Raw genomic sequence first — 22,277 nt, forward strand, 5'->3', positions numbered from 1 at the left:
CAACATACAATACTCTACAGCCCCATCCACACACAGCACGATGCCCCCACAATGTACGATTAACTCACAGCCCCAGCCACACACAATATATGATGCCCCCACAGCTCCAGCCACAAAGTACAATGCCCGCACAATACGATACCGCCACAGCCCCAGCCACACACAGTACAATGCCCCCACAATATATGATCCCCCCCACAGCTCAATGCCCCCACAGCTCAATGCCCCCACAGCAACCATGTCCCCACATACCGTACACTGCCACAAAGTAGGATGCCCCCACACCCCAGCCATACACAGTAGGATGCCCCCACAGCCCCAGCCATACACAGTACAATGCCCCCACAATGTATGCCTACTCCACAGCCCCACATGGTACGATGCCCCCACAGCTCTAGCCAAACAGTACAATGCTCCAACAATTTATGATGCCTCCACAACTCCAGCCACACACAGTACAATGCCCCCACAGCCCAAGTCACACAGTACGATGTCCCCACACACAGTACACTGCCGCAAAGTAGGATGCCCCCAGCAGCCCCAGCCACACACAATATATGATGCCCCCACAGCTCCAGCCACACAGTACAATGCCCCCACAATATGATGCCCCCAACAGCTCCAGCCACACACAATATATGATGCCCCCGCAATATATGATACGGCCACAGCTCAAGCCACATACAGTACAATGCCCCCACAATATATGACCCCACAGCCCTAGCCACGCAGTACAATGCTCCCACACAGTACAATGCCACAACGTAGGATTCCCCCACAGCCCCAGCCACAGTACAATGCCCCCACAATGCACGATTACCCGACAGCCCCAGCCACACACAGAGTACAATGCTCCCACATACAGTACAATGCCCCAATGTAGGATGCCCCCACAGCCCCAGCCACACACAGTACAATGCCCCAATGTATGATGCCCCCACAGCCCCAACCGCACCACAGCACGATATCCCCACATGCAGTACAATGCCCCAGTGTAGGATGCCCCCACAGCCCCAGCCACACCACAGCACGATGCCCCCACATACAGTACAATGCACAAATGTAGGATGCCCCCACAGCCCCAGCCGCACACAGTACAATGCCGCCACAAAGTACGATTACCCCACAGCCCCAGCCACACAGTACAATGCCACAACGTAGGATGCCCCCCACAACCTTAGCCACGCACAATATATGATGTCCCCACAGCTCCAGCCACACAGTACAATGCCCCCACAATATGATGCCCCCCACAGCTCCAGCCACACAGTACAATGCCCCCACAATATATGATGCCCCCCACAATATATGATGCCCCCCACAGCCCCACACAATATATGATGCCCCCAGAGCTCCAGCCACAGTACAATGCCCCCACAGCTCCAGCCACACACAGTACAATGCCCCCACAATATATGATGCCACACACAGTACAATGCCCCCACAATATATGAGGACCCCACAGCCCTAGCCACGCAGTACAATGCTCCCACACAATTCAATACCACAATGTAGGATGCCCCCACAGTCCCAGCCACACACAGTACAATGCCCCCACAATGTACGATTATCCCACAGCCCCAACCACACACAGTACAATGCCGCAACGTAGGATGTCCCCCACAGCCCCAGCCACACAGTACAATGCCCCCACAACGTACAATGCTCTATAGCTCAAGCCACACAGCACAATGCCCACACAATGTACGATGACCCCAAAAACCCCAGCCACAAACAATACGATGCCCTCACAGCCCCAGCCACACACAGTACAAAGACTCCACAATGTACGATGACCCCACAGCCCAAGCAACACACAGTATGATTCCCCACAGCCCTCCCACATTACAATGCCACCACAGCCTCAGCCACACACAGTACGATTACCCTACAGCCCCAGCCACACAGTACGATGCCCCCACAACATACAATACTCTACAGCCCCAGCCACACACAGCACGATGCCCCCACAATGTAAGATTACCTCACAGCCCCAGCCACACACTATATATGATGCCCCCACAGCTCCAGCCACAAAGTACAATGCCCCCACAATATGATACCGCCACAGCTCCAGTCACACACAGTACAATGCCCCCACAATATATGATGCCCCCCCCACAGCTCCAGCCACACACAGTACAATGCCCCCACAATATATGATGTCCCCACATACCGTACACTGCCGCAAAGTAGGATGCCCCCACTGCCCCAGCCATACACTGTACAATGCCCCCACAATGTACGCCTACCCCACAGCCCCAGCCACACATGGTACGATGCCCCCACAGCTCCAGCCACACAGTACAATGCCCCCACAGCTCCAGCCACACACAGTACAATGCCCCCACAGCTCCAGCCACACACAGTACAATGCCCCCACAGCTCCAGCCACACACAGTACAATGCCCCCACCGCTCCAGCCACACACAGTACAATGCCCCCACCGCTCCAGCCACACACAGTACAATGCCCCCACAGCTCCAGCCACACACAGTACAATGCCCCCACAGCTCCAGCCACACACAGTACAATGCCCCCACAGCTCCAGCCACACACAGTACAATGCCCCCACAGCTCCAGCCACACACAGTACAATGCCCCCACAGCTCCAGCCACACACAGTACAATGCCCCCACAGCTCCAGCCACACACAGTACAATGCCCCCACAGCTCCAGCCACACACAGTACAATGCCCCCACAGCTCCAGCCACACACAGTACAATGCCCCCACAGCTCCAGCCACACACAGTACAATGCCCCCACAGCTCCAGCCACACACAGTACAATGCCCCCACAGCTCCAGCCACACACAGTACAATGCCCCCACAGCTCCAGCCACACACAGTACAATGCCCCCACAGCTCCAGCCACACACAGTACAATGCCCCCACAGCTCCAGCCACACACAGTACAATGCCCCCACAGCTCCAGCCACACACAGTACAATGCCCCCACAGCTCCAGCCACACACAGTACAATGCCCCCACAGCCCAAGCCACACACAGTACAATGCCCCCACAGCCCAAGCCACACACAGTACAATGCCCCCACAGCCCAAGCCACACAGTACGATGCCCCCACAGCCCAAGCCACACAGTACGATGTCCCCATACCCAGTACACTGCCGCAAAGTAGGATGCCCCCACAGCCCCAGCCACACAGTACAATGCCCCCACAATATGATGCCCCCACAGCTCCAGCCACAGTAAAATGCCCCCACAATATATGATACCGCCAGAGCTCCAGCCACACACAGTACAATGCCCCCACAATATATGATGCCCCCCACAGCTCCAGCCACACACAGTACAATGCCCCCACAATATATGATGCCCCCCACAGCTCCAGCCACACACAGTAGAATGCCCCCACAATATATGATGACCCCACAGCCCTAGCCACGCAGTACAATGCTCCCACACAGTACAATGCCACAACATAGGATGCCCCCACAGCCCCAGCCACACAGTACAATGCCCCCACAATGTACGATTACCCCACAGCCCCAGCCACACAGTACGATGCCCTCACACACAGTACACTGCCGCAACGTAGGATGTCCCCCACAGCCCCAGCCACACACAGTACAATGCCCTCACAACGTACAATGATCTATAGCTCAAGCCACACAGCACGATGCCCCCACAGCCCCAGCCACACACAGTACAATGCCCCCACAATGTACGATGCCCCCAAAACCCCAGCCACAAACAATACGATGCCTTCACAGCCCCAACCACACACAGTACAAAGCCCCCATAATGTAGGATGACCCCACAGCCCAAGCCACACACAGTATGATTCCCCCATAGCCCTCCCACATTACAATGCCACCACAATGTACGAAGCCCCCACAGCCTCAGCCACACACAGTACGATTACCCCACAGCCCCTGCCACACACAGTACGATGCCCCCACAAAATACTCTACAGCCCCAGCCACACACAGCACGATGCCCCCACAGTGTACGATTACCTCACAGCCCTAGCCACACACAGTACAATGCCCCCTCAACGTACAATGCTCTATAGCCCCAGCCACACACAGCACGATGCCCCCACAGCCCCAGCCACACACAGTACAATGCCCCCACAATGTAGGATTACCCCAAAACCCCAGCCACAAACAATATGATGCCCCCACAGCCCCACAACATACAATGCTCTACAGCCCCAGCCACACAGTTCCCCAACATAATTTGATGGCCCCACACACAGTATGATGGCCTCACAGTATGATGGATCTCACAGCACCCCCATACATGGTTTGATGGTCATCACAGCCCTACACACATAGTAATGGCACCCATATCCCCCCACAGACAGTAACAATGGTCCTCACAGCCTTCCCCACACACAGGACGGTCATCACAGACAGCTGCACACGGTATGAAAGTCCTCACAGCGCCTCACATATGGTATAATGGTTCTCATGGGCCCCCATACATAGTATAATCCTCAACACCCCAAGAAGTATTATGATCACTACAGCCCTCTATATAGTATGAGTCTTCAAACACATAGCCACTTATATACACTCACAGACCCCCTATATACCAGAGACCTCATACACAAAAAAATACTTACCTTGTTCCCATTCTCCTGCTGTTCTGCACCTCTTTCCTGTGTGCACGCACATTCTGCACAGCAGACGCAATGTAGCGACATCATCGCTTCTTCTTTCAGTTGCTTGTGCCAAATAGCGGGAGGAGCCACCAGCTGTCATCTTCTCCAATAGATTCACACAGGCAGGGTTGCCTCCTCCACCATATATTGAGACACAGGTAGGGTTGCCAACTTGACCTTTTAATTGGCTGTCCAGAACAAAATAATCAGACAGGCAAAAAAAAAAAAAAATTATGGACACATTGAAAAATCATTATGGCTGTAAATGGTACACAACTACAATATATAATTATGATATGAAGACAATAGCTGCATTCACTATTCAAAATTATCTGCATACTTTTCTTAATTAAAAAAAAAAAAAAAAATCATGGCCACCTTCAAATTTTTTTTCTAGACAAGGCAAAAAATTGCCATGTTTTTATAGACTCATGGAATTCCTGGACGGTTGGCAAGCTTGGTCGCCGTGAAAGCAATTGCATGGTGCAGCCCGTGAGCCACAATTTTCAGGCCCTTTGGCTGCCTCAGTCCACATGCCAGACGTCCGGATCTCCAGCGTGCGCGCTATTCCCAGGTCTAATTTATGCTATGTACATAGATTTGAGTTACTGCACATTATGTCCTTCTTGGTTAAAAATACTCTTTAAAATTATTAAGGGGATTTTTTTTACCCCTCTGTAAAATATGTAGTATGACCTCTGGCAAAGTATGTGCTATGGAGTAGTGGGGGCACCCGAAGACAGACCTTCAGAAACTGATGGCTCTTTAATAAACATCCATAAAAAAAAAAAATGTTGTCCTATATGGCTTCTAAAACGGACCAGGCTGTACGGGTCACAGAGAATGGTAAGTGACCACAGAAGGCCGACGTACACCGAGAAACACCACCGAGATCTAAGAAATTGGTTACATAAGCGATTGTTTTTTTTTGTTTACCTTTTTTTTTTAAAAAATGTATTGTATTTTTCGAACCCCAAATTTTGGTGAAAGAAAGAAAAAAAAAAAAAAAGATTTGAGAAAATGAGGATCTTACAGCCCGTATTTATGGTAGCTAACATGGGGAGCAGTGGATTGGGGTCACAGGAGGCAGAGTCCGTGCTGCATGAAAGCGGTAGGATGGTGCTGCAGGCCCTGGGTTGGAGGAGCGGGTGTCCCAGTGCTGCAAGGCTGCGGGTCCTGGGCTGGAGGAAGTGGTCGGGCTTCAGGAAACCGGCCACCTCAGGCGGCGCGTGCACAGATTGGGACCTTGGCTAAGGTCCTCCAGCCTCGCCCCACTTCCTCCAGCCCAGGACCCGCAGCCTTGCAGGTCCTGGGCTGGAGGAAGTGGTCGGGCTTCAGGAAACCGGCCACCTCAGGCGGCGCGTGCACAGATTGGGACCTTGGCTAAGGTCCTCCAGCCTCGCCCCACTTCCTGCAGCAGGGACCCTGCCTCCTGTGACCCCCCCCTTATAAGCTATATTCAGACACACTCCAATTTTCCTCCCAAATTTGGGGGTAAAAAATTGCCTCTTGTAGTCAGAAAAATGTGCTAAATGCTGCTGAGGACAGGAAATAAATTGTCAGTGAGATCTGAACAATTTAGTGCTGGTGTACTGGGGAGGACTTTGCTGCAGATTGCTTCCCCAACACATTTCAGTGTGTGAACATACCCCGAGATTTAGAAATATAGAAATAAAAATTCAACCCATAGTTCTTAAACAGTTTTATTAAAAACACAAAGAAATAAGTCTAACAAAAAGGAGAAAAATAAATATATTTTTAGAACAAAAACAAAACAATATGTAGAACTAAGTCACGTTAGAGATAAGTAATAAAAACAAAAAGCACTCCCCCCCCCCCACACACAAAGCCCCACGAGAATGACATTACGCACTTGCCGACACAGCCACACGACATTTACAGGTGTGAAGAAAATCCAGCTTCTTGCAAATTGCTAAATTTATTGAAAAATAGATTAAAAATGAAAACATGCTAAATTGCAGAGACAGCATAGAAACGCGTTTCAGATGCACATGGCCTCTTGTGTTTGAAACACGTTGCTATGCTGTCTCTGCAATTTAGCATGTTTTCATTTTTTACCTATTTTTCAATAAATTTTGTGTTTTCCAAGAAGCTGGCTTTTCTTCATATTTTATTTACATTTGGTCCCAGCAATTCCGTGCTCCTAGAGCTTGGGTAAAAGCTGTTTTTTTCTATTTCATGTACAAGGGAGTTACATCACCCCATTCACTGTGCAGCAAACCAGTATTTATGATCCCCCTTCCCTGCGCAGCACCTTACCCCTAGAACGCATGACCATAAAAATCTACACTTTCACATACCTGGGGCCTTTTAGGCCCGTGTGCAAATAACATGGAATAACTCAAACAAAAATAATTTTCAAAGTTTATTTGAAAATTGAAAAGTAAGGATGCATTCCCACTAGCGCTGGTGTCTGCCAGGAGGAGATCTGTAATGGATCTGACCTCCTGGTGATGCCCAGCTAAGGCTGGCGGAATCCCAGCATTCCAGCAGCCTTAACTGGAGTTACCAAGAGATCAGATCCATTACGGATCACCTCCTGGCAGACCCCAGCGCCAGTGGGAACACAGCCTAAGATGTGAATAATTCAAAACATTACTATGTGCAAAAAAAAAAACAAAAGAGTAACTGAACGGGCTTAAAACGCCCAATATACGCATTCGATATAACTTTATAATAATGTTTTTTTGTCTAAAAGTTGCAGTAAACATGCTGCAGTAATATCTCTTTTCAAAGGTTCCTTTTCTACTTTACTAATGACCGCAACAACTGACAGGACGAGTTCTCGTCATCAAAACAAAGGCTTCTCCGAATATCCTCAAATCTATTGACTGACATTGTAGCTTTGTAATGTGGATCTGAAAAAGGGTTCATAAAGAGTTCTCTGATAGGAACATCGTATGATTTTGTACTCCCTGCCAGAAGAGTAAGGCCAATATAAGCATAAAGTTCCTCTTTTGTTATAGTTTTCCATGTTTTTTTTCTTCCTGAAGCGATACGTTTTCCTTCTAAGTTAGTACACAAAACTACCTCATCTACAATACCATTTGAAAAACATTTACAGAACATATCTCTTTTGGACAAGAATTGTGGAATTCCTACAGTTCCTTGAGAAACTCTTACAATATTATGTGATGGGGTTCGTCCAAGAACCTCAGCAGTACTGTTCCAAAAAACATTAGTTTTGGATGTTCTATTTGTACATTCTGCTGGATCCATTACTTCTTCATCATCTGAATAATCACTGGACGATGAAGTAGAGACATTAGCTGGTGGCATGTACTCTTCATCAGACAAAGAAAGTTCACTGTCTTCATCACTATCAAAAATGATTGCTTCGATTTCTTGGTCAGTCAAACCCCTGGATGTAGACTGTGCCACTGTAACTTTAGAAGTCAGTAAACTAAAATGGAAAAAAAAAAAAAAAAAAAAAAAGATTACAATCAGGGTTGTACACTCTTTGTTAGTGTGTGTGCTAAGGGTAAAGTGCAGACCCCTCCTCTCACCTTCAGCAGGTCACCACTTTCTTTTAGGTGCAGTAGAAGCTTTTGGATTTATGGAACTCAGAAAGTTTCTTTTTCAAGAAACAAGAAAGCTGACTCCTTCCTCCAAAGTCTCTTCAGCAAGTAGCACACAATGAACAGTGTTCAGGACCTATGATGATGTCAGAGACGCATGACGTTGTGAGGGAGCCTCCTTCCCAAGATCACATGACCATGTAGTAAGGCAGAATTCACAATCTACAGGATGAAAATGATGAAATGGTAAGACAGGATGTTGAGAAGGCTGAACTTTTAAATTCCTATTTTGCATCTGTTTTCTCTCAGAAAGGAAATGTAACATCAACTGTTATTCACTGTCCTATTAAGGGAATAGAAGAATCCAGGATCTCTATAAACAGAAAGATAGTGAGGAAACACTTAGCTAACCTAAATGAATTCAAGTCTCCAGGTCCAGATGAATTACACCCCAGAGTACTGAAGGAGATAGCAGAAGAAATTTTTGAACCCCTCCATAATCTTTGAAAATTCTTGGAGAACAGGAGAAGTGCCAGAAGACTGGAGAAGAGCAAATGTTGTTCCTATCTTCAAAAAGGGGAAGAAGGTGAACCCAGGCAACTATAGGCCGGTGAGTCTGACTTCTATACCAGGAAAGATCTTTGAACAAATTATTAAACAACATGTATGTCAATACCTGGATAAGAATGAAGTGATTAAACAGAGTCAGCATGGGTTTGTAACTAATAAGTCATGTCAGACTAACTTAATTTCCTTCTATGATGGTATCACTGATTGGGTGGATCAAGGAAATGCTGTAGATATAGTATATCTTGACTTCAGCAAAGAATTTGACAAAGTCTCTCATACAATCCTTATTGAAAAAATGACTAAGTATGGAATGGACAAGGCAACTGTTAGGTGGATTCATAACTGGCTTAGTGATCGGACCCAAAGAGTGGTCGTAAATGGCTGCACATCCAGTTGGAAGAATGTCTCAAGTGGGGTACCACAGGGTTCTGTCCTGGGCCCTGTACTGTTCAACATCTTTATCAACGATTTAGATGAAGGAATTGAGGGTAAACTGATTAAATTTGCTGATGACACAAAGCTAGGAGGGATAGCTAATACTAGAGAAGAGAGAGAGGATTCAAAAAGATTTAAATAAACTGGAGAAGTGGGCAGCAACTAACAGAATGGTTTTTAACAGGGAGAAATGTAAAGTACTACATCTGGGCAATAAAAATGAAAAAAGCATATATAGAATGGGAGGAATAGGGCTAAGTGACAGCACATGTGAAAAAGACTTGGGTATACTAATAGATCACAGACTGAATATGAGTCAACAGTGTGATGCAGCAGCAAAAAAGGCAAATGCAATTCTAGGATGTATTAACAGAAGCATACAGTCTAGATCACGTGAAGTCATTATTTCCCTCTACTCCTCTTTGGTCAGACCTCATCTGGAATATTGTGTCCAGTTTTGGGCACCACATTTTAAAAAAGACATCAACAAACTGGAGCAAGTTCAGAAAAGAGCGACCAGAATGGTGACCGGTCTGCAAACCCTGTCTTATGAGGAAAGGTTGCAGGATTTGGGAATGTTCAGTTTGCAAAAGAGAAGACTGAGAGGAGACTTAATAGCTGTCTACAAATATCTAAAGGGCTGTCACATTGTAGAAGGATCAACTTTATTCTCATTTGCACAAGGAAAGACTAGAAGCAATGGGATGAAACTGAATGGGAGGAGACACAGATTAGATATTAGAAAAAACTTTTCGACAGTTAGAGTGATCAATGAGTGGAACAGGCTGCCACTAGAAGTGGTGAGTTCTCCTTCAATGGAAGTCTTCAAACAGAGGCTGGACAGACATCTGACTGGGATGATTTAGCGAATCCTGCTTTGAGCAGGGGGTTGGACCAGATGGCCCAGGAGGTCCCTTCCAACTCTACGATTCTATGATTCTCTTCATAGCAACAGCAGAGTCATAAAGACTGAGTCAAAGTCTTCCCCAGCAACAGTGAAGACAAAAAGACTTAGGATCACATGTAAACCTAAGACAGGCCTAAAAGGCCCCAGGTATGTGAATATGGGGTATTCACAAAAAAGAGTTGTTATACCGAAATGCCTGTAACATAAAAATGAACAACTGGAAATGACAAACAACTATATACCTGAGGAATACCTAGAGTTTCAAAATTCTAACTAAAGTAATCTTGCAGAAAATAGAAAACAATTAACAGGGAGGGCCTGCGAGGCCCCAGGCAGGGTGGATAAAAATCAATGTTTTTTTTAAAAATCGGATTTTTTTTATTTAAATCGGATTTTTTTCAATAAACTGCTTTTTGAGGAAAATATTTTACCATCCAAAGGTTCTTCCATCATGAGATAAAGCTGAGTTGTTTAACTCAGTAGAATAAAGGCTGTATATGTGTAACATTCACAATGCCATGCTCTTCCAGAGGTTTCTGTAGGATTAGTGGGCAGTTTCTCTCCTATATTATCACAGACGCTCGCTTTACTTACGCAGTTCTCAAAACTGAATTTGACTCTGCAGAGGTCCCAGCCTCTTCTTCACGGCAAAAATGTTACAACATGAACAGAGTTGAGAAAAAGACCTTAATCCTATTGTTCTACAAACCTATGAATACAGAATCAACCCCTTCAGTGCCAAGTCCAAGAAGTTAGACAATATGTTTCTGATTGTTGAGTGGAATAGATCTGCACAACACAAGAAGAATGTGAATCTAAGTGTGAGGAGGAGGAAGGGCAAGCAGACAAGAAAATGAAAGTGAAACTATGAGCACAATACTGCAGCATAGCCACAGACAGACAAGTCTGGATCTGTTTGTGTGTACGATCTGAGGTTTATTACATTCTTTCCTTATAATGGCAGCAGGCCGTAAGAGAGACCCAGTTTGGGAATATTTTAATGAAGCTCCTTCGCCTATCGGTAAGGCAGGCATGCGTGCAAAATGCAAACGATGCAACAAAGAGATGCAAGGCCTGGTGGCGCGAATGAGGCAACATCATGAGAAGTGCGGTGATGACCAAAGAAACACTTCTGAACAGGCAGGATCTTCAGGTTGGTAAACATTTTTATTGAATCCTATTTCTAAAGACTGAACTGTCATGTGTGAGAAAAATTATATTTCTTATTATTACTGCATGTTACTGTCATTTGGTACAGTTATGAAGAAAAACAAATATTCCTTTTGGGGCAGGGGCAGTGATGTGTTGTGTACAATAAGCAGAAATTGTATAAACAATAAAATAACAGCATTGACTTTTTTTGTTTAGGGGAATTCATGGATTCTGGAAACTATCCACCTCCAAGATCACCATCATCCTGTTCTACAGTTTCAGAGTTATCCATCCAGGATAGTGCTTCATTAGCAGCAGCATCAGACGCCCACAGCCACATATCACCATCACCCAAAAGGAAGAAAAAACCTTTACCTCCTGGAACCACCATAGATAGGTTTGTGATAAGAACTAGCAGATTAGAAAAAGAGTTGATTGATAAAAAAATTGCCCAGTTTATTTATGCAACGAACTCTTCTTTCCGTCTGACTGAGAACCCACATTTCATTAATATGGTTCAGTCACTGAGACCAGGATACAGTCCACCCAGCAGAGCTGATGTTGAAGGGAAACTGCTGGATCAAGTGTGACAGAGAAATGGAGCAATGTGCAACAGCTCTGGAGGGTAAAATTGTTAACCTAAGTATTGATGGGTGGAGTAATGTCCACAATGATCCTATTGTATGTGCTTGTATAACAACAGAAGAAGGTAAAGTAAACAACTGATACGTCAGGAAATGCACACACAGCAGAATACTTACAAGTGGCAGTAAAAGCTATAAGGACATGTGAACAAAAAGTCAAATGTCTAGTACGCAGTTTGGTCACTGACAATGCTGCAAACGTATCCAAGATGAGAAGAGATTTAGAAGAGCAGGGAGGGAATACAAAGCTGCTAATAACATATGGTTGCAGTGCTCATTTGCTGCACCTCTTAGCCAAAGACTTAAGTGTTCCAGAAATAAAGGCTAATGTTGTTGAAATTGCTAAATACTTCCGTAATAATCATTTTGCTGCAGCAGCTCTGAAAAGGATGGGTGGAACCAAGCTAACGCTCCCACAAGATGTTAGATGGAACTCTGTGGTGGACTGTTTTGAGCAGTATATCAAAAACTGGCCTATTCTGATGACACTTTGTGAAGAAAATCGAGATAAAATAGATGGCACTGTCACGGCCAAAATCCTCAACATTGGGCTTAAGAGAAATGTTGAACATATGCTGAGCTTCCTGAAACCCATCTCTCAAGCTTTAAACAAAATACAGAAAAATAGCTGTTTTATTGCGGATGCTGTTGAAATTTGGAAGGAACTGAGTGAACACTTAAAAACAGAACTACACATGGACAGAATTAAATTACAAGCAGTAAACAAACAAATGGGACAAGCACTGACTCCAGCTCATTTTTTGGCAAATATTGTCAATATCCAATATCAGGGTCAAAACCTAAGTGCTCAGGAAGAGGAGTTAGCTATGACATGGGTATCCAGCAATCATTCATCTTTAATGCCAACTATAATAAACTTCAGAGCTAAGGGGGAACCATTCAAGAAATATATGTTTGCTGAAGATATTTTAAGGAAGGTCACACCAGTAAACTGGTGGAAGTCACTTAAGCGCTTGGATTTAGAGACTGTTCAAGTAATGATTTCACTTTTAACAGCAGTAGCTTCTTCTGCAGGCGTTGAAAGAATATTCTCTTCCTTTGGACTCATTCATTCTAAATTGAGAAATCGGTTGGGACCCAATAAAGCAGGAAAGCTTGTTTTTCTTTTCCAGATTATGAATAGGAACAAAGAAGAAGATGATGATGATGAAGATGACGACAAGTGAGCTACAGAGGACAGCAGGGACAGTAGTATTTAAGTTTTTCATGTGTCGGCTGGGCTGACAGTCTAAGTTTCTTAAAATATAGATATATTTTGTTTAGCCAAATTAGTTAACAAACATGGATGTTTGTTTAAGCAAATAACTTATGCTGTAATGTTGTTATTGTTTCAGTTGAATAAATCTATTTAAATTGTTATTAAGGTCAGGATTATTTTTCTCCTTCCTAAGTACAACAGAACAGTGGTGTCCAAATATGAATGATTAACCCATTAAACTGGGGAGAAAAAAGTAATATAAAAAGTGATTCTAAAAATCTTCATCTACTTGCATGTTAAAGTAGCAAGAACTAGTTTAGGTAGAAACTTTGATTTAAATCACTGATTTAAATCAAGCCTTACCGACTAGTGATTTAAATCGTGATTTAAATCAGTTAGATTTAAATCAAATCCACCCTGGCCCCAGGTATGCGTTCTAGGGTTACCATTCCCCACACTCCTCACCATCATCTTCCCTATGCAGCACCACTCAAGTAACATCAACCCCTTTCCAAAATACATCCTCAGAGCATCACACCGACTCCTGCGTCCGACTCCTCATTCCCATTTGGACAAGGGTCCACGGTGCAGCCTCTCGGTCCTCTCCTCACATGGCTCCACGGTGCAGCCCCTCAGTCCTCTCCTCACCCGGCTCCACGGTGCAGCCCCTCAGTCCTCTCCTCACCCGGCTCCACGGTGCAGCCCCTCAGTCCTCTCCTCACCCGGCTCCACGGTGCAGCCCCTCAGTCCTCTCCTCACCCGGCTCCACGGTGCAGCCCCTCAGTCCTCTCCTCACCCGGCTCCACGGTGCAGCCCCTCAGTCCTCTCCTCACCCGGCTCCACGGTGCAGCCCCTCAGTCCTCTCCTCACCCGGCTCCACGGTGCAGCCCCTCAGTCCTCTCCTCACCCGGCTCCACGGTGCAGCCCCTCAGTCCTCTCCTCACCCGGCTCCACGGTGCAGCCCCTCAGTCCTCTCCTCACCCGGCTCCACGGTGCAGCCCCTCAGTCCTCTCCTCACCCGGCTCCACGGTGCAGCCCCTCAGTCCTCTCCTCACCTGGCTCCACGGTGCAGCCCCTCAGTCCTCTCCTCACCCGGCTCCACGGTGCAGCCCCTCAGTCCTCTCCTCACCCGGCTCCACGGTGCAGCCCCTCAGTCCTCTCCTCACCCGGCTCCACGGTGCAGCCCCTCAGTCCTCTCCTCACCCGGCTCCATGGTGCAGCCCCTCAGTCCTCTTCTCACATGGCTCCATAGTACAGCCCCTCAGTCCTCCTCACCCGGCTCCATGGTGCAGCGCTCAGTCCTCTCCTCACCCGGCTCCATAGTGCAGCCCCTCAGTCCTCTCCTCTCATAGCTCCACTGTGCAGCCCTCAGTCCTCTCCTCACCCGGCTCCATGGTGCAGCGCTCAGTCCTCTCCTCACCCGGCTCCACGGTGCAGCCCCTCAGTCCTCTCCTCACCCGGCTCCATAGTGCAGCCCTTCAGTCCTCTCCTCACCCGGCTCCATAGTGCAGCCCTTCAGTCCTTTCTTCTCATAGCTCCACTGTGCAGCCCTCAGTCCTCTCCTCACCCGACTCCACGGTGCAGCCCCTCAGTCCTCTCCTCACCCGGCTCCAAGGTGCAGCCCCTCAGTCCTCTCCTCACCCGGCTCCACGGTGCAGCCCCTCAGTCCTCTCCTCACCTGGCTCCACGGTGCAGCCCCTCAGTCCTCTCCTCACCCGGCTCCACGGTGCAGCCCCTCAGTCCTCTCCTCACCCGGCTCCACGGTGCAGCCCCTCAGTCCTCTCCTCACCCGGCTCCACGGTGCAGCCCCTCAGTCCTCTCCTCACCCGGCTCCATGGTGCAGCCCCTCAGTCCTCTTCTCACATGGCTCCATAGTACAGCCCCTCAGTCCTCCTCACCCGGCTCCATGGTGCAGCGCTCAGTCCTCTCCTCACCCGGCTCCATAGTGCAGCCCCTCAGTCCTCTCCTCTCATAGCTCCACTGTGCAGCCCTCAGTCCTCTCCTCACCCGGCTCCATGGTGCAGCGCTCAGTCCTCTCCTCACCCGGCTCCACGGTGCAGCCCCTCAGTCCTCTCCTCACCCGGCTCCATAGTGCAGCCCTTCAGTCCTCTCCTCACCCGGCTCCATAGTGCAGCCCTTCAGTCCTTTCTTCTCATAGCTCCACTGTGCAGCCCTCAGTCCTCTCCTCACCCGACTCCACGGTGCAGCCCCTCAGTCCTCTCCTCACCCGGCTCCAAGGTGCAGCCCCTCAGTCCTCTCCTCACCCGGCTCCACGGTGCAGCCCCTCAGTCCTCTCCTCACCCGGCTCCACGTTGCAGCCCCTCAGTCCTCTCCTCTCATAGCTCCACTGTGCAGCCCTCAGTCCTCTCCTCACCCGGCTCCATGGTGCAGCCCCTCAGTCCTCTCCTCACCCGGCTCCATGGTGCAGCCCCTCAGTCCTCTCCTCACCCGGCTCCATGGTGCAGCCCCTCAGTCCTCTCCTCACCCGGCTCCATAGTGCAGCCCCTCAGTCCTCTCCTCACCCGGCTCCACGTTGCAGCCCCTCAGTCCTCTCCTCACCCGGCTCCATAGTGCAGCCCCTCAGTCCTCTCCTCACCCGGCTCCATGGTGCAGCCCCTCAGTCCTCTCCTCACCCGGCTCCATGGTGCAGCCCCTCAGTCCTCTCCTCACCCGGCTCCATAGTGCAGCCCCTCAGTCCTCTCCTCACCCGGCTCCATGGTGCAGCCCCTCAGTCCTCTCCTCACCCGGCTCCATAGTGCAGCCCCTCAGTCCTCTCCTCACCCGGCTCCATGGTGCAGCCCTCAGTCCTCTCCTCACCCGGCTCCATGGTGCAGCCCCTCAGTCCTCTCCTCTCATAGCTCCACGTTGCAGCCCCTCAGTCCTCTCCTCTCATAGCTCCACTGTGCAGCCCTCAGTCCTCTCCTCACCCGGCTCCATGGTGCAGCCCCTCAGTCCTCTCCTCTCATAGCTCCACGTTGCAGCCCCTCAGTCCTCTCCTCTCATAGCTCCACTGTGCAGCCCTCAGTCCTCTCCTCACCCGGCTCCATGGTGCAGCCCCTCAGTCCTCTCCTCTCATAGCTCCACGTTGCAGCCCCTCAGTCCTCTCCTCTCATAGCTCCACTGTGCAGCCCCTCAGTCCTCTCCTCACCCGGCTCCATGGTGCAGCCCTCAGTCCTCTCCTCACCCGGCTCCATGGTGCAGCCCTCAGTCCTCTCCTCACCCGGCTCCATGGTGCAGCCCCTCAGTCCTCTCCTCTCATAGCTCCACGTTGCAGCCCCTCAGTCCTCTCCTCTCATAGCTCCACTGTGCAGCCCTCAGTCCTCTCCTCACCCGGCTCCATGGTGCAGCCCCTCAGTCCTCTCCTCTCATAGCTCCACGTTGCAGCCCCTCAGTCCTCTCCTCTCATAGCTCCACTGTGCAGCCCTCAGTCCTCTCCTCACCCGGCTCCATGGTGCAGCCCCTCAGTCCTCTCCTCTCATAGCTCCACGTTGCAGCCCCTCAGTCCTCTCCTCTCATAGCTCCACTGTGCAGCCCCTCAGTCCTCTCCTCACCCGGCTCCATGGTGCAGCCCCTCAGTCCTCTCCTCTCATAGCTCCACGTTGCAGCCCCTCAGTCCTCTCCTCTCATAGCTCCACTGTGCAGCCCTCAGTCCTCTCCTCACCTGGCTCCATGGTGCAGCCCCTCATTTTCTCAGCATCAAAACGCACCCTTCCTACTATCGGATGTTCATACTGGACGAACTGAAGGACGCCCCGCCCCTTCCGGTGACATCATAACCTCAAAAAATCAACTCCATTCTAGTCGCTTCCCTAGCAGCCCACTGAGCCCAATACTCTGAAGGCTTCACTGCAGTCACGTGACGTGTGAAACGTATGCGCCGCTGACCTGACGTCATCATTGCGCGTCCCCGCTCCGAGCTCTGCCCTCAGTCAGATTTGATTCGTCGGTCCGGAGGCGCGGGTTCTGAATATTCCCTCAGGTCGGTGCGGTGTGACGTGGCGTTATATCGCGATTGTGCGCGCGATATGATTACCGTACAGCTGCAGGGAGCGGTGGTTCTGTACACTGTGCGCACCCTCCCGGGTCATTTCTACCTCACTACTTTCTCTAATATAAATCCCTATATATTACACCCAGAAGGGGAGACCCCGCCAGGTGCCCCTCACTGACAGGCCTTCCTCTAACACCTGGACAAGTGAGGGTGCAGAGGGAACTATTTCTGGAAACCTGCCTCTAGTTTGCTAGTAATGTGCATATAAATGGAGCCACTGCTTCTAATCTAGCACCCCGCGGCGCCATTATTAATGAGAAAAACGAGGCCTTCACATTAATAATGAAAAGACATTATTGCTTGTGTCCCTGACGACGCCGTTTCTACGGTGAAACATGTTGGGGGCACTTGCTTGTTTGCATTCCTTGCATGCATGCGTATTTCTGTTATATAGTTGAGAAAGGGTTAAACCAGTTATTTTTATGTCGTTCTAAAAAAAAGAAAAAAAACAACACACCACTAGAGATGGCTGCCTCCATCATCCCCGTTTTTCCTGCTCCTCTTGTTTCAATGCTTCCATGACCCCACTGGTCTCTACCTCCTGACTCCTCTCGGCACACAGTGACGGCTGAGCATTCGTTGTCCGCAGCTATATCCCACCTCAGCCAATGATTGAGATATAAAAGAAATAGAAAAAATGCCTGCCAGAGGGGGCATAAAAATATAATAAATCTTTATTGAAAACCATTAAAAAGCATAGAGTAAAAAAAATTCAATTTTTTTTAATGGTTTTTCAGTAAAGATTTATTATATATTTATGTTCCCGCATGTCTGGCATTTTTCCTTGTTTTTTTTTGTTTTATCAATTGTATTAATGCCTTTAGACATCACACTTGGCTGTTTGTGCTATAGGTTTTGCTTAGTCAGTGATTGGCTGCAGCAGTCACGTATCCCTGTGTCCGATCCATTGCAGTGTTGGGAGCAGTGGGAGTTGGCGATGCAAGTATTGCTGCTTTTACTCTTTTAGCACATTTTGTGTTGGCCTAATATGATGTCCGTGGCGGAGATGCTCAACCATTTCTTCCCAGCAGTTATGGATGCACACAATGTTACCACTGGTATGATGCAAGGCTGGTGTGCTATTTTCCACCTAATGATGCTCTTAGCCCCATGTGTTCCCCTCTGTCATACACAGATCAAGATGTGCTCCCTGGACCTGTTCCCTCCACCTCTGCCTCGTGGCAGTGTCTCACTATATGAATTCAACAATTCAATGATTCCCTGGCTAGCGGATAAGAGCCCACCTTCCTCCTTCCACACTGCGGTAAGAGGTTGTGTTACAAGAACGGGTCATGTGAGGATAGTCTGCTGAAGAACATAAACTGCTAGATGATGGGCAATATCAGACCTCTGTAATGTTTCCTTGGATCTCTAGATGCTACAACATGCACCCAAACTAAAGATTGGTGGGTGAACACTACTACTGCTCTGTCAGGGCTCATGACTATTTCCTCGTTATCTGCCACTGACAAGGCACTGATTCTCCAAAAGTTGGGCAATGGTTCTCCACACTATACCTGCTATGTATGTCACCAGATGTCATTTTAAAGTGATTTGCACTTCTACAGCCAAAATATTAGATATTTGACCAAATAGACTTACACTAATCTCCAGATCCAAGGTCTCTTGTCGCCCATTTGAATCAAGCTGGGGTTTTACACGTACAATCCTACACTAAAGTCTGTGGGACTGATGGAAATACTCAAGTGCTGTACTCTCATCTTCATTTAGTCGTCTTAACTTTGGACTGTCTGCAGAATAGGTAGTAACTTGTTCAAACTGGAAAACCCTTTTTAACCCCCCTCTCTGATGTCAGTGTATTGAAATCTGCACAAATGAACATTATCTGGTGATTCGGGCACACAGTGGCAATGATTAATCAGCCCTTTGGTAGCATGGGTGTGTAAATACATTGATGACAGCTCAGTGAAGTGCCTTTTCAGACTTCCCCTGTTTCTAAGTGGAGTTAGGAATAACATTCTTGTGGTCGATTGGAGCCAGCTCGCCTTCTCTTGGCGTTCAAAGAATTGGGTGTTTTTTCATGTTTCCAGTAGACATCTATTGTTTTCTGTAGATGATGTTGATTACTTATAGCTGAGATCCAAGAAACCTGACGACCTAATAAAAGGGGCATATCACAGACGCCTACTGACCATAGCTAAAATTAACTATTACAGTAGCCGTTCATAAGAAAATGGACACCCTTCAGGACGATCAGCACTTCATGAATGTGTGAGCAATATTAATACTGAAGAATACGTCACCGTAATGGAGAGGATTCTGCTTCCAGTATTTCCTGGTGGTCTGCTGTCACTGAAGAGGAAGCTCCTTGCCACACTTTTTTTTTTTTTTAAATGATTGACAGATTAAAATGAATAAAAAACAAAACAGTGGCTTCCTTTAGTTATGAATCCCATAGATTATGTCTGAGCTGTGCTCGATCATGCAGTGATAACGTCACACCCATAGCAGATCAGAAATCCTTGTTGTCAGATGAGATAATGCAGACATATAGCTGTTGTTAATTCTGCAGTCATCCTGTTGCCCGGTGTTTGTCCCAACAGATGGTCCATGTTTCTGAACTCATGATCCCTCTCGATGCCCTGAAGGCTCCTGGCCGGATGGAGCTAGGCAGTACCTCAGCGTTTATACATCACAAGGAGACAGTCTGGAATCGCTGCCTAAACGCATGGTGTGTGTCCACCTCATTGTTTATCTTGTGCCAGTCCAGTGCTTCTTGGTATGTGGAGGATTCTCAGGCTGATCTTTGTGGATCATGTAGATCCTCTGTTTTCCCTCCAGGCACCAAACGGGACTTGCTGGACTGCTGGAGGAGATATCCAATTCTGAGGAAGAAGGTAAGATCTGCATGCCAGGTGGCCAAGATGCTAAAGCGAGTCATTATCTATTTCACCATAAAGTGGGCACAGGTTTTACCTTCTAGGCAGCCGGTATAGTGTCTTGATTACATGTGTCGGGATCCCTCAGAGTACCTCTTTCACCTGAAGGACCGATGTTCTTGGGTGTGAGACACCATATGTCTCTAATTGATTGCTCCGTCGAGAAGAATAACACAGACTTACGCTGTATTGTACAACTCGGGAAGCCTGCTGAGACGCCTCTGGCTTATCAGTTAGGTTTCCATTCTTTATAGCAAAGAAGTTAAACATTTACAGACATGCGTAGTATAAACCAATTTCACAACTGGTTTCAACAAGACAGAAGAAGCCACGTAGGCTGAAAAACAGGAATTCATCTGTTATCTGGTTTTAGTTCTCAAGGGAACAGGAAAGATGAGTCTAAACAAGAAAATACAACATAGACAGAACTCAATTTAACTCCTTCAGTTCCTATCAGTCCCCCCTTTGACATCTTCATTCTTCAAAATCTGGAACACTGGATCCTGTAATGACAGCTGATAGTGTCCTATTCACCAGGTACTATCCCAGGCCGACGGGTTGCCCGAGGGAGACAGATATCTTCTTTTACCCTCTCCATCCCCCAGTTACTAAGGCCACGTCTGTCATCACAAGAGTACGCTCCTTCATGTCAGAAATGAGATGTCAACCTAAGACTTAAAGGAAACAATTATCAACTTTGGTAAGGGTTCTGTCATTAATTCATCTTTCTCATCTGTTTCTGTATCTTTTCTTACACACAGTTAAACACCAAAAAACAAATTTTAAAAATACATATATTACGAAAAGACAAACAAAGATACGTAGTAGGTTTAATATAATTCCAGCTAACCAACCCCCTATACCTTTAAACCAATTGGCTGGATTCAAAATGGAGAAGGTATCTGACCACCAACTATCTTTATTGCGATCATTGTCTTTATCATACTGATCTCTGAGTCTTTGAACATCCTCTAATTTTAGTTTTAATCTTAAAGTTTTGTCAGGATCTATATAATGACAGCAGGCGGGTCCGATGACTTGACACATACCTCCTTGTGCTGCAGTTAAATAATCTAATACTATGGTATGCTGATTAGTGACTATGATAAGCTGATTTTGAACAGCAACAGTGGTGTTCAGTATATCCAATATATCCCATATTTGGTCATCTAAATAATCAGTAGCTCTAACTAATTTATCCCACATTTGAGTGATCATAGGGTAGATAAAAATAGAGCTAACAATTTTATTGGCCACACTCATCTGCACTATGTGTGGTCTTCCAGAGAGGCGAGGTGTATTATCAGCAGCTCTTTTGTACAACGTGTGTTTAGGTATGCTCTGAGTACTCAACTGGTCATTCGGAATAACAAAGGTAGCTGGAGTCAAACAACCCAGAGTACAAGCACCTTTTACCCCTACTGGCAACCAGGGCTGTGGAGTCGGTAAGCCAAACCTGCGACTCCGACTCCTCAATTTCCCTTACACCGACTCCGACTCCACGACTCCGGCTCCGACTCCCACACATATTGCTTATATTTAAGTGAAAAATTTATTGTAGTACAATGTGAACCTCAGACATTTAATCATTTTTATGATCCAATAATCAAGATATTTAGATAGAACAGAATATATATTGGTGTACTACCCGGTTTTCATTCTTTTTGGTACAGATACGATATGGATAGACAGATATGGATAAATGGATATATAGATAGAGCAGATTTCTAATCTGCTTTTGCTATTGAAAACATTATCTATGAGCTCAAAAACCTTTCAGGTGATGCAGTTTTTTAAAAACATGATCAGCTTTTGCAGCTGAAAAACGTATCCTCAAAAAACACAGGAAAAACACTGTGCGTGAATGTAGCCTTAGATCAGGAATAGAACAGTCATTTATAGGACATTTAATAACTTTCCCAAACTCCTATAAAAAAAATATTCAGCACATCCTGCATTGAATTACTGTACCCAATTTATTATATATTTTCGGAGTCGGAGTCGGTCCATTTTATACCGACTCCAACTCCGACTCCACCAAAATGAGCACCGACTCCACGACTCCGACTCCACAGCCCTGCTGGCAACCATTTATATGCATTGTCTCCACATACCCAGTACATGTCACTAGGTAGGTCCCATAGGGCTGAATGTTGTAGTACCAGTCTATGAACTAAATCTATGAACGCAGATGCATTCTGGAGCATGCACCAAGGTGAAAATTGTCCTA

The 22,277-nt window shown here is 47.3% G+C and overlaps 1 protein-coding gene and 1 long non-coding RNA gene across 2 annotated transcripts in view; one reads left to right on the forward strand and one right to left on the reverse strand.

Annotated features, from left to right (window-relative positions):
* Positions 1-6,684: 6,684 nt before the first annotated feature.
* LOC141049611 (uncharacterized) lies at positions 6,685-16,887 on the reverse strand. The gene is made up of 3 exons (XR_012220397.1): positions 16,758-16,887; positions 8,158-8,391; positions 6,685-8,054 (listed from the first exon to the last, which is right to left on the reverse strand). It is a non-coding gene; the product is annotated as an uncharacterized lncRNA (long non-coding RNA).
* A 35-nt stretch (positions 16,888-16,922) lies between these two features.
* AAAS (aladin WD repeat nucleoporin) overlaps positions 16,923-22,277 on the forward strand; it is a 47,668-nt gene continuing 42,313 nt past the window's right edge. Inside the window, exons 1-4 of the mRNA XM_073546194.1 lie at positions 16,923-17,075; positions 18,283-18,411; positions 19,712-19,839; positions 19,950-20,005. Of these exons, the coding sequence (XP_073402295.1) occupies positions 18,289-18,411; positions 19,712-19,839; positions 19,950-20,005 (307 nt within the window). The 5' untranslated portion in view covers positions 16,923-17,075; positions 18,283-18,288. The remainder of the gene's footprint in view (positions 17,076-18,282; positions 18,412-19,711; positions 19,840-19,949; positions 20,006-22,277) is intronic.

The sequence above is a fragment of the Dendrobates tinctorius genome, unplaced genomic scaffold, assembly GCF_039654945.1.
Source record: "Dendrobates tinctorius isolate UK_male_01 unplaced genomic scaffold, ASM3965494v1 ptg000145l, whole genome shotgun sequence".
Lineage (NCBI taxonomy): Eukaryota > Metazoa > Chordata > Amphibia > Anura > Dendrobatidae > Dendrobates > Dendrobates tinctorius.